The following is a 12,826-nucleotide window of genomic DNA, read 5'->3' as shown; positions in this document are numbered from 1 at the left end:
AGAAAAGAAAATCTTTCAAAGTTAGTTATTTTATCTGAAAAGGGCTATGAAAATGTCTGCAACTGAAAGATATATTTCTTGCAATAATAAAATGCTATAGAGTTTGATGTGGCATTATATTCATATTCTGGCAAGATGAATTGCATCTTTGGATTTTTTTTCCTCTTTTATATTAGGCCCTTATTCAAGACTTCAATTGTGCACTTCAGGAGAATATCCTTCTTCAGGTAAAGTTTGATTCCTCTCTCTAGTAACTGTCTCAAATATTTAGTTTCTATATTTGTTATCTACCCCTTTTGGATTTTTGTTTTTTGTAATTTTCTTCTAACTTCAAGACAATAAGAATTTAGCATGTCTCATGCCTTGTTAAGATTGAGACCACATTTGGGAGTGCTTTTTGGTCTAAATGGGCTTATGAATAAGCTACTTTTTAAAATGTTTTTTTTTTTTGAAAAAAAAAGCACTTTTTTAGTGTTCGTCTGGTCACCAGCTTTTTTGTTCAAAATAGCTTCTTGAAAACATGAAAAGCTAAGTGGAGTTTTTTCTGCTTTTTCAAATGGTCTTTTTTTATGCAAAAAACCCATTGTGTCACCAAACGGTTTTTTAACTGGCTTTTGGTTTCTCCAACGTGAAAAGCACAAAATGCCCATTGGAGAAGCACTCCCAAACACAGCCTGACATAATTATTATAAGTTTCCATTTAATTCTTTTTTAATTTTGCTTATTGAATTGCAGGGCCATATGTACTTGTTTGTTAATCATATTTGCTTTTATTCAAACATTTTTGGGTTTGAGACAAAGGTATGTTTACAAGTGTTTTCTTTATTTTTGTTATTTTGGAATTCTTATTAGATTTAAATTCTTTCCCAGAAAAATGATATAATGCTCCTTGAATGTGAATAATTTTATTTTTCAGTTTTGTCATTCTCATTGCTCTATCATAATAGTGTATAAGTTCATGAAGAAATTTCAACTCAATTTTCGTGGAGTTGATTTTGACTTGAATTATACACTTGAGACTTCAGCATAAGCATTTTCTTTTTCATCTTCCTTTTAAACCAATTATTAGAGTTGAAAAACAGTCCTAGAAGTAGGGACTGTGCTAGAAAACCAGAAAAAACTAACAAGAGAAGATTAGAGAAGATTAGAGAAGAAGAGAGAGAGAGAGAACTGCGGCAAGAGGGGTTAGAGTATGAGGAGTTCGAACCTAATCCTCCCTCTAACACTCTAATACATTTTATTTAAGTTAATCTTTGATAAATTACAGAGAAGCCCTTGAGTGGGCAGAAAAATACAAAAAACAGAACACTACAAAGTATGGGCTCAGAATAAGGCCCATAACAGAGAGAAACATAACATAACATGAAGTGACAGTCTATGGGCCATTCGGCCCATCTCCTCTACACTCCCCCTCAAGCTGAGCATAGATGTCAATCATGCCCAGCTTGCCAGTGTCATGATGAAGCCTTGCCTTAGAAATGCCCTTGGTGAGAAAGTCTGCCAATTGTCCTTCAGAAGTAATGAATGGAAGACACACTTCTTCGGAGGAGACTCTTTCTCGAATAAAGTGTCTATCAACTTCAATATGTTTCTCGAATACAATGTCCATGATGAAGCCTTCATGGGTTTGTCATGATCAATCCCAAGTTCTTCCATTAAGGACCTTAGCCACAACAATTCCGAGACTCCATGTGCCATGGCTCTATACTCTGCTTCTGCGGAGGATCGGGCCACAACAGATTGTTTCTTACTCCTCCAAGAGACAACATTACCAACCACCAGACTGCAATATCCTGAAGTAGATCTTCTATCATCAATACTTCCAGCCCAATCAGCATCAGTATAGGCTTCAAGTTTCAGATGACCATGCTTGGTAAATAGGATTCCTTTCCCTGGAGAGCCTTTCAGATAGCACAAAATCCGTTCTGCTGCTGCCATATGAGTATCTCTATGAGCATGCATGAACTGGCTAATGTAACTGACAGCATACGCAATACCTGGTCTAGTCATGCACAGGTACAGAAGCTTCCCAAGAAGTCTCTGAAAAACCCCTTTGTCTTCCAACAAAGTTCCATCTAAAGCTGAAAGTTTGTGACTCATATCAATGGGAGTTGCAGCTAGTCTTGCACCCAGTTTTCCAGTTTCAGACAACAAATCAAGAACATATTTCCTTTGGGAAATAAGAATCCCATCCTTGGATCTGGCAACTTCTATGCCAAGGAAGTATCTCAACTCCTCTAGATCCTTAATCTCAAATTCTGTACGGAGGAAAGACTTAAGAGCCAGAATGCCTGAGGCATCATCACCAGTCACTATAATGTCATCAACATACACAATGAGATACACTGCTAGAGATCTACTTTTCTTCACAAACAAAGTATGATCTGACTGTATCTGAACATAGCCGAATTTAACAAGTGCAACTCTAAATCTCTCAAACTAGGCTCTAGGAGATTGTTAAGACCATAAAGAGATTTCTTCAATTTACATACCTTTCCTTGCATATCTTTCCCATACATCCCTGGAGGAAGACACATGTAGACCTCATCATGTAAGTCACCATTCAGAAATGCATTCTTTATATCTAACTGATAGAGAGGCCAATCAAAGTGAACTGCTAGAGATAAAAGAACCCTCGCAGATGTCATCTTGGCAACAGGGGCAAAAGTCTCTAGGTAGTCAATCCCATATGGCCTTGTACCTCTCAATAGTTCCATCAACCCTGTATTTAATGGTAAAAACCCACTTGCACCCAACTGGATCCTTCCCTTCGGACAAATCCACCGCCTCCCAAGTACCATTTGCATGTAGAGCATCCATTTCGGTCTCCATGGCATCTCTCCATTCTGGAATCCCAAGAGCTTCTGAGACAGACCTAGGAATGGGGTTAGAAGCAACAGAAGAGAGATAGGCAAGGTATGAAGGAGAAAGCAGGTCATAAGAAAGGTGTTTGGAAATGCAGTGTGCAGTACACTTCTGCTTCCCTTTCCTAACAGCAATGAGGACATCAAGTTCTGGGAAGGATGATTCCAAAGGAGCTGAAGCAGTACCTGTTATCTCATCTGTGATTGGGAATGTATGAGCCTCATCTGTTGTAAAGGAAACTACTTGCTCATTCTTGGATCTCTGCCTTTGATACACTTTGGGATTATGGATAGGACGAGAGGGTAAAGAAATAGGGGCACTAGGACAAGAGGTATGAAGTGATTGATCCTCCTTTGACTCATTTGGTGAGGATACAGGTTTGTCAAGAGACTCAACTGGGACAGGAAGAGGAAGGGCAAAAACTTGTGACAGAATCTCCCCCTGTGGACAATGTCCTTCCTGAGAGGAATCATAAAAAGGAGAAAGTTCATCAAAGGTAACATCCATAGAGACATGTCAGGTGCCAGTCTTTGGATCAAAACAACAATAACCCTTTTGTGTGGGGGAGTAACCAAGGAAGGTGCATTTGTGGGCTTTTGGTTCAAACTTATGTCTTTGCACACTTGGAATGTGAACATAGCAGGTACAGCCAAACACACGAAGAGGAATTGGGAAGAGATCCTTGTCTGGATGAAGAAGACAGAAGGGGGATTTAAACCCTAAAACCCTGGATGGCATACGGTTTATGAGATAGGTAGTAGTAAGTACAACATCACCCCAAAATCTTGTGAGAACATGTGAGGCAAACAAAAGGCTCCTTGCAACTTCAACAATATGTCTATTTTTTCTCTCAGCAACTCCATTTTTTCCAAGGGTTCTAACACAGGAGCTTTGATGAATAACCCCCATGTCAGAGAGATACAAGGATAAACTCTTCTCAAATTACTCTTTTGCATTGTCAGATCTGAAAACCTTGATTCTAGTATTTGAGTTAAAACAAGCTCATGAAATTGTCTCACAAGTCTTGGGACTTCATCCCGGGATTTCATTAAGTATATCCAAGTGAATCTAGAGAAGTCGTCAATAAACAAGATGAAATATCTGTAACCCCTCATAGAGGATAAGTGGTAAGGCCCCCACACATCAGAGTGCATAATATGAAAAGGAAAAGAGGATATTTTATTGCTCACTGGATAATTTTTTCTACAATGCTTTGACAACTGACAGGACTCATAATTGAGACTGGACACACTGACTCCCTTGAACAGTTTTGGAAACAAATGGCTTAAAGCAGAAAAAGGTAAATGACCCAACCGACAATGACTCAACATAATTTGACTAACAGACTCTGAAAAAGTAGAACCAAAAGCAACATTCTTGGGATGATCAAAGCATTGGCCAGGGGTGTCGAGCAAGTATATTCCATTCGCTTCATGGCCACTCCCAATCACCTTCTGAGACTTCAGGTCCTGAAACACACAGTGAGAAGGGAAAAAGGTTACACAAAAATTCAAAGACTTGGTCAGGCTACTTATAGATAATAAGTTGGTATTTAATTTAGGCACATGAAGAGTGGAAGATAAGAGTAAGGAGTCTGTAGCCTTGACAGTTCCCTTGCCAGAAATAGGGGCAAGAGAACCATCAGCTAAGGTGATTTTGTCACGGCCAGGAAGTAAATCATATGAAACAAACAAAGTGGAAAGGTTGGTCATGTGATCAGAAGCACCTGAGTCTATGATCCAAGGGGTTTTGTGATTACCTGAGGTGGATGCATGGTTAGCGGAAGCCCTTATACCTGAGTGAGCAAATGCAATGGTAGCTGGACTTCTAGAAGGGATGGATGATGAAGATACACCTTCAAGCTGACTGATCATCTTTCCAAACTTCTCATATTCAGCTTTCATGGCTGCCAACTGTGCACTGGTAGACTCAACCTCTGTATCTGTGCTTGTGGCTGCATATGCACTTCTTGTCTTTCTACTATCATTCTTCTTCTGGAATCTGATAGGTACAAGATTGGGATGCAATTTCCAACACTTGTCCTTTGTGTGTTTCGGCTGCTTACAATATTCACACACCACCTCCTTCCTTTCTGTGCCACTGTGAGCTTCTGTAACCCCTTTGGGTTTAATTCCCATATTTGCAAAATGATCATTAAAACCGACTCCTTGAACCTGCACTTGCCTCCTACTTTCTTCACTGCTGACCAAAGTATATGCTTGTGATAAGGAAACATCTTCCTTGGACAAGATGTTTTGCTTTGTAATGTCGTATTCAGAGTTCAGCCCTGTCAAGAATTCAAAGACCCTATTCCTTTCAACCAATTTTCTGTAGGTTTCAGCATCCTTGGGGGTATCCCATGTCACAACCTCTATCAAATCAATCTCTTGCCATAGAGATTTCAGGGTTGAGAAGTATGTTGCAAGTGACTTCTCCCCCTGCCTTAGATTCTTTACATCACTTCTCAATTTGTAGGCTCTGACAACATTCAACTTCTGGGAGTAAGTTTCTGCAACACTATCCCAGATTACTTTAGCCGAGTTCGTCCACAGGTAATGTTGGCTAATCTGTGGCTGCATTGAGTTCACAAGCCACCCAATCACTGTATAATTCTCCTGCACCCATTTCTCATAGGAGGGATCCTCCTCTGGGGGAGCTTTCTTGCTCCCAGAGATAAACCCCCACTTTCCTCTACTGCAAATATGAATTTTCACAGATTGTGACCAGGCCAAATAATTGGTTCCATCCAATTTAATTGTAGTTACAGCCAACAAGGAATCAATTGTAGTTCCAGAATTATGTCCATATTCAGTAGTGCTCTTGTTCTTAATTTCTGAGTAGTCCATTATGTAACAGTTTCAATTAGGGTTTCGGCAAGCCTTTAAAAGTGATCTGACTTCAAGGAACTCAGATTGTGTTGAAATAATAGCAAACACAGCAACCCACAAATTCAGTTCAGAACTGACAGCCGTGAGAACCAAGTTCGGTGGCAGCACTTTCAAAGAGAAGAAACCCTGATTCAGCCTTCAAGGAACAATCAGTAGGCCTCCAAACAATATGTATTCTTGGTTCCCAACAATAATTTCCCAAGGAGAACAAAGAAAACAGTCCACAGTACCTAAGATAACCTTTTACAAACACTATGCATGCAATAGTCAACACTTCACTGTTAACAAGCAGAAATCACTTCAAGAACACTTTGTCTAGGTCCAAGAAACAGCTGAACTAAAGTAGAGGCTTGTACTACTTAATTTAAATCAGTTTTCAGCAGTTTGGAAGCCCAAAAAACAGTCGAACAACACTTCTAGAATAACCCAGAAATCAGTCCAGCAACAGTGGGCCGAATGGAGGTGTGCTTCGAATGCTTTAACAGTCCTCCCAAATACCAAAAATAACTCAGCAAAGATCTTGAGAAAACAACTTACAGTATCTCTGGTTTGAACTTCAAACCAGGCCGAACTCTTTGCTCTTTGAGCTAGCTTCGAAAACCCTTTTCTCTGATTTCAAATCAGGCTGAAAAACTTGATCTCTGATTCCTCCTGGTCACCGAACCCTTATCCAAGTGTATAGAAAACTTGGGCACCCTCCAATGACCTCCAAGAACCCGGCGAATGATTGTAAACATTCAGCCCTAGAACCTCCTCATGCAGTTGGCTGAATTAGAACCACATGAGGGACACGCCAAGTAACGACCCGCTCTGATACCAAGTTGAAAAACAGTCCTAGAAGTAGGGACTGTGCTAGAAAACCAGAAAAAACTAACAAAAGAAGATTAGAGAAGATTAGAGAAGAAGAGAGAGAGAGAGAACTGCGGCAAGAAGGGTTAGAGTATGAGGAGTTTGAACCTAATTCTCCCTCTAACACTCCAATACCTTTTATTCAAGTTAATCTTTGATAAATTACAGAGAAGCCCTTGAGTGGGCAGAAAAATACAAAAAACAGAACACTACAGAGTATGGGCCCAGAATAAGGCCCATAACAGAGAGAAACATAACAAACATGAAGTGACAGTCTATGGGCCATTCGGCCCATCTCCTCTACAATTAGGATAGCAATTTGTTCATTGAATGTCTGGTTAAAGACCTAAAAGACCAGAGGTGGCTCTTGGATCCTCATTGATTGGAGAATTTCGGTGGAACCTGGTTCTTCCTATGGAAGAGGTGGCTCTTGGATTGTTCTTATAGTTAATAATCTAAAGGCAAGAGGATATTAGATGGCTGTTAGATTTTTGCCATCAATGATAGAAGGATTTCGTTAACATATGAAAGTGGATATTTTTTAGTCAGAGGATAAGAAAACCTTGATGAATAAAATATCTTTCCAAACGGAAACAATGAATAGAAAATGACATATATTATATATCAGCTTTTTTTTATCAGAAAAAGTAGATTTATTTTATTTCATTAAATTGGAAAGTAGGAATGATTAAAATAACTTTATTGATCGTAGTGTCAATCCCTTTATATTGATTGATCATAGTGTTTTCCTTTTGATGTAAATAGTGGATAAGGTAGAGAAAATCCATAGGAGTTTCCTTTGGAAACAAAGGATGGATATTGGAGTTTCAGATTGTTAACTGTGTTGAGTTGGGCCTAGTTGTTTTTTATTCTTATTTTAAGCTATTTAGTTAGGAAGTTGTTGGGCTTTAGGCCCATTAGTTTATGTTTTTAAGTTGTGACTGTTCAGCTACATTTGTAGCCGCCCTACTAAGGGCATCCTTGTAATATCTCATCCTTTAAGTTAAGTATAAATATAATGAGGGGTTGGCGGCTAGGGTTAATTCAAGAATCCTGGTTGACTTCCTACTCTTTTCTCTCTTCTTTTCTTCTCTACTACTGAAATCTTTATCTTTCTCCCCTTTTCCTTTCACAAGAAATTCAACTAAATCTACAATCAGTGATTTCTACTAAATGAAAATGAATATAATCCTAAGGTGATTAGGTTGGGATTCTGATGCAAACATGGAAGCAAGGAAAGAAACTGAAAAGAAGAATTAAAGTGGCTGTTCAGAGGATCTTTTGTTGCATTAGTTTCATAAACATGAGACCTGTAAAGCACTTCTAAGGAAATGATTGTAGTGGTTTGATAATGAAGAAAGTGCCACCTGGGAGAAGGTAACTGAAGATGAATATGGAACATGTAATTTTTGGTTGGATTGGACACATCTGGGGCATGCATATGCAAAAGGATTATGCCTGTGTTCTGAAAATGAGAGGCACAAGAAAAGCACAAAGGTCTTCTAGATCCCAAGGCTCAAGGTGAGCATGCTCCTAGATGAAGCAAGGCATGGAATTTAAAAAATTCAAAAAATAAATAAAAACTAGTACATAAAAATATAAAAAACCTGAATTTAAAAGAGCTCCAGTCATACTTATCAATAAATAAATAAATAAGAGAGCTCCAGTCATTTCAGCAAAGAAGTTAAGTTTGAAGTGGGGAGGGGGTACTAAGGTCAGATTTTGGAAGGATTGCTGGGTGGAATGAATTCTTTAAAGAATGAATCCCTGGAACTCTTTTCTGTTGCAGTTGATAAGGAGGTGAAAGTGGCTGACTATGTGCAGTTCTAAAATAGGGAACACATTTGGAACCTTCAGTTCAGAAGAGATCTGAATGATTAGGAGATTGAACCATTCGGAAGACTACTTCAGAAGCTGTATAGCATGCAAATTGACTGGAATTCAGAAGATGGGAGGGTGTGGCCAGAGGATAGTAAGGGTCAGTTTATGATTAAATCATTTTACAATAAGCTGATTTGAAAGGAAGAATAGGATTTTCCCTTGAACATAATCTGGTGCACTTATCCCCTCAAAAGTAGCCTTTTTTTTTGTCTGGTCAGCCTACCTGAACAGGATCCTCACAAAAGACAACCTGATTAGGAGGGGAATGGTGATTGACACACCAGAGTGTGTGCTTTGTAACAGAGTAGATCATGTGAACATCTGTTACTTCATTTCTGCTTCACCCATAACATTTGGGCGAGAGTGTGATGAACCAAGATCCTTTATTTCATTTCTGCTTCACCCATAACATTTCTTCCTTCCAACTTCCTATTATCACAATATCATTCAAATACACAATCAAAATGGAAACCAACTCACCTTTTTTCTTTATAAACAAAGTGTAATCAACCTTACACTACACAAAACCAACTTGTTGAATAACACTACTGAACCTCTCAAACCATGCCCTCGGAGATTGCTTCAAACCATATAGCTGAGACATATACACTTCTTCATCGAGGTCACCATTCAGAAAGGCATTCTTCACATCTAGCTGATGAAGAGGCCATGAGAAGTTGATTGTCAGAGATAACAAGACACAAATAGAATTAATCTTCACAATAGGAGCAAAAGTCTCATTATAATCCACACAATGTGTTTGAGAAAACCCCTTTACCACCAGTCTTGCCGTATACCTTTCAATAGAACCATCAGCTTGATGCTTTACTATAAATATCCACTTACAATCCATTGCTTTCTTTTCTTTTGGAAGATCAACAAGGTCCCATGTCCGATTTTTATGAAGGGCATTAATTTCTTCACATAGCCCTTTTCCATTGAAATAGATCCAATGCCTCTGAAACAAGGATTAAAATATCGATACGGGATACACTACGACTACAGGTGTATCCTACCAGTTGTGTATATTGGTGCATATCGCATAGTATCAGCCGATACGCGCCGATACAGAAGCGTATTGACTGATGTCTCACAATAAAAAAAATGGGCGTGACTCGAACCCAAGTTGGTGAATGCCCATTGCCCAGGCGCGCATGTAAATTAACCACAAAGCCATTTGTTATTTCATGTTAATGTGTGCAATAAAATAAATTTTATTAAACTTAATGTTTACATGCAAATAAAAAACAACATACATTTATTTTCAAAAACTTCAACTATAAATTAAAAAGAACAATATTCAAAATTAATATTTTATAAATTACTGGAATAAATAATTTATAAAATCCACATATATATATATATATCAAAATTGAATTTTAATTTCAAAAATTTATACAAATAAAATATTCATAATAGAATAATTATTTTATTTATACAAATAAAATTTCGAAAATCAATGGAATAAATAATTTTTTTATACTTAAATTTTATAAATTTGCATATGGTATATATTTTAAATTTTTATAAATTATTAATTAATATTTTAATTTTCATTAAATAACAATGTATTTATTATTTACAAAAGCAAAAGTATTGTTTACAAAGTATTTAAAATGAATCTATCAAATCCATTAATCTACATTTTATATAAAAATAATTTTTAACTTCAAAATTTTATAAAAATAAAATATTAATAATGGAATAATTATTTTAGTAATTCAAATTTATGAATTTTCATATGATATGCATTTTCAAAATTTCAATAGATTTGGTATATTTTAAGTTAAAATTATATATTTTTATTGTTTACAAAAATATAAATATTATTTATCAAACATTTAAGAATTAATTTTTTAGTTGATTTTTTTGCTAATGTTAAAAATAAAAATAGTAAAATAGAAAAACTGATATAATAATTCAAATATAATAGTTGCATATGCTTTATGCCTTACACTTTAATAGATAATAAAATAATATTAGATTTTTGCATGTATTAATTTGTAAAAATCTATATAATATTTGCATTGGACTCTTGATTGATGCACTATTAATAAAATTGTATAATATCTACATGTCCTGTTATATTAATTATAATATTTTTTCATATTATATATATCATTTAATTATACAATTCCTATGTATTTATATATTATTTATAGTTGTTTTGACATTAAACTTAATGCTATTAATATATTTATGGAATTTGTGTGCATTTTCTTAGCGTATCCAAGCATTTCCATGTTTTTTTGTTTGTATCCATGCATTTCTCAAGTGTATCCGTATTCGTATCCAAGTTGTCCGATATGATACCTGATACCGATACTTTAATCTTTGCTCTGCAACACATTTTGGAATAGAAACACTACAAATAGCAGAGATAAAATCACTATAACTAGGAGACAAAGAAGTACTGGAAGTAAAGCGGACAATAGGGTGCTTGGTGTAAGTACTCACATCCTTACGAAGAGCAATAGGAAGATCAATATCACAAGAAGTAGGTTCAAGGGTACCTGAAGGATGAATTGATGTTAGGATTTTCCTCATGAGAGTTTGACAGCAATGGCTGCACAACAGCTGGTTCCACACATATATTTAGTGGCTGATCTAATGGACCCTTGTAACACTGCTAGATATAACAAGAAAAAGTATGATAAGGTGGCAGAAGCGACAAAGGCAACAAAGACTGTTGCTGAGATGGTTGGAGTTGTGGAGAAGGAAAGGATATGCCTCACCTCACCACTACTCTTCCCCTGAGGTGAGACAGGGAAAAAAGGACAGGACTCAAAGAATGTTACATCCATAGAGATAAAGACTTTATGAGGCATAGGGTTGAAACACTTATACCCCTTGTGAGTAGTAGGGTAACCAAGAAAGATGCAAGGAATGGCATGGGGGGTCCAACTTACTAGATGCAGGAGACAAATTCTGAACAAAGCATTGGCAGCTGAACACCCGAAGAGGAATGGAAAACAATGGGGCTGAAGGGAAAAGCAACTGACATGGGTCCCGAGACTGTAACAGACATGATGGGATGCGATTGATCAAGTATGCAGCAATAGACTAGCATCAGCTCAAAAGCGCTTTGAAACACTCATTTAGAGAAGTAAACCATGAGCCACTTCCAACAGATGTGTTTTTTCTCTCAGAAACACCATTTTGTTGTGGTGTTTTAGGGCATGAACCTTGATGTAGAATACCATTATTCAGAAGGTAAGAATTGACATCCTTAACAGTGCTCTTAGTCTCGAATCTGTTATCTCTTGGTCTTGAATCCCAACTGTACCTTGATTTACACTCCTATTATTATTGTTTTTGTTGTTTCTGTTGCTATTATTATTGTTATTAAATTTACATGGACGATGGAACATATTCTGTTTAGGTTCTATTTATTTGAAAACTTCTTGATTCAAGGGTACTTGTCCATAAACTTAATTTTGCATTTAAGTTTTCATTAGTTTCATCAATTAATACAATGTCATCATCATACAACAAGCACATAAATTTCCTCCTGAATATGTTTAGTCAATTCATCTATTATTAGTGCAAATAAACAAGGACTAAGCACTAAGCCTTGGTGAAGACCCATTGTAATTGTAAAATCTGATGTCTCTACCACAGATGTTCTAACATTGGTTATTGCCCCCTCATATATATCCTTGATAGGTCCACATACCTTTTTGGTCTCTGTTAACTTTACTTATTTTAGTATAGCTATTCTTTTAACCTTGGTGGTGGTTATTGCATAAAAAATATTGATTATTTTCTGTTATTTATTGTGTTTCTTGAACAAATAAAAAAGTAATATAAAGATGGACATGGATTATTCAAATGGAAACATTGTAATGTGATGTGATCTGCAGAAAATAATCCCTTTCCATGAGGTCACGTGTGTAAGAAAAGCAAAGACAGCAGCAATTTTCCCTAATGCCATAGAAATTCTAGCTGGGGGGAAAAAGGTAAGCTGGTATGAGGATATCTTCTTTTGTTCATGTACATAATTTCTTTTAATAGTTTTCTAGGAAAGCTTCTGGGTGAATTTGGCCTACCAATTACAATCTTTTTCCTTCACCTACATGGTTTCATATTTATTTAGTGAATTTGTTATCTTCTGTTCTGCTTTCAATCTATTGGCACTGGCTGCAATCTCATATTTTTACTTATTAATTTCACAGCACTTCTTTGCATCTTTTCTGTCACGTGATGAAGCTTACTGTCTCATTGTTGATGGGTGGGCTCAATACAATGATCGTTTTAAAGCCCAAATAGATTGTCAGGTATATCATCATCATTATTACTATTACTATTACTATTACTATTACTACTACTACATCTCAAGTAGG

The 12,826-nt window shown here is 36.6% G+C and overlaps 1 protein-coding gene across 3 annotated transcripts in view; it reads left to right on the top strand.

Annotated features, from left to right (window-relative positions):
• Positions 1-12,826, top strand: part of VAD1 (GRAM domain family protein) — a 53,285-nt gene that overhangs the window by 18,045 nt on the left and 22,414 nt on the right. For 2 of the 3 annotated variants that reach the window (XM_088962461.1, XM_088962459.1), the window contains exons 3-6: positions 177-227; positions 736-801; positions 12,347-12,442; positions 12,659-12,760. In XM_088962461.1, the coding sequence (XP_088818587.1) occupies positions 177-227; positions 736-801; positions 12,347-12,442; positions 12,659-12,760 (315 nt within the window). The remainder of the gene's footprint in view (positions 1-176; positions 228-735; positions 802-12,346; positions 12,443-12,658; positions 12,761-12,826) is intronic. The other variant, XM_088962460.1, reaches the window with a different exon arrangement.

The sequence above is a fragment of the Nelumbo lutea genome, chromosome 1 (genome assembly GCF_056320005.1).
Source record: "Nelumbo lutea isolate HS-2025 chromosome 1, American lotus-T2T, whole genome shotgun sequence".
In the NCBI taxonomy this organism is placed as follows: domain Eukaryota; kingdom Viridiplantae; phylum Streptophyta; class Magnoliopsida; order Proteales; family Nelumbonaceae; genus Nelumbo; species Nelumbo lutea.
This window is presented reverse-complemented; position numbering and strand designations above follow the sequence as displayed.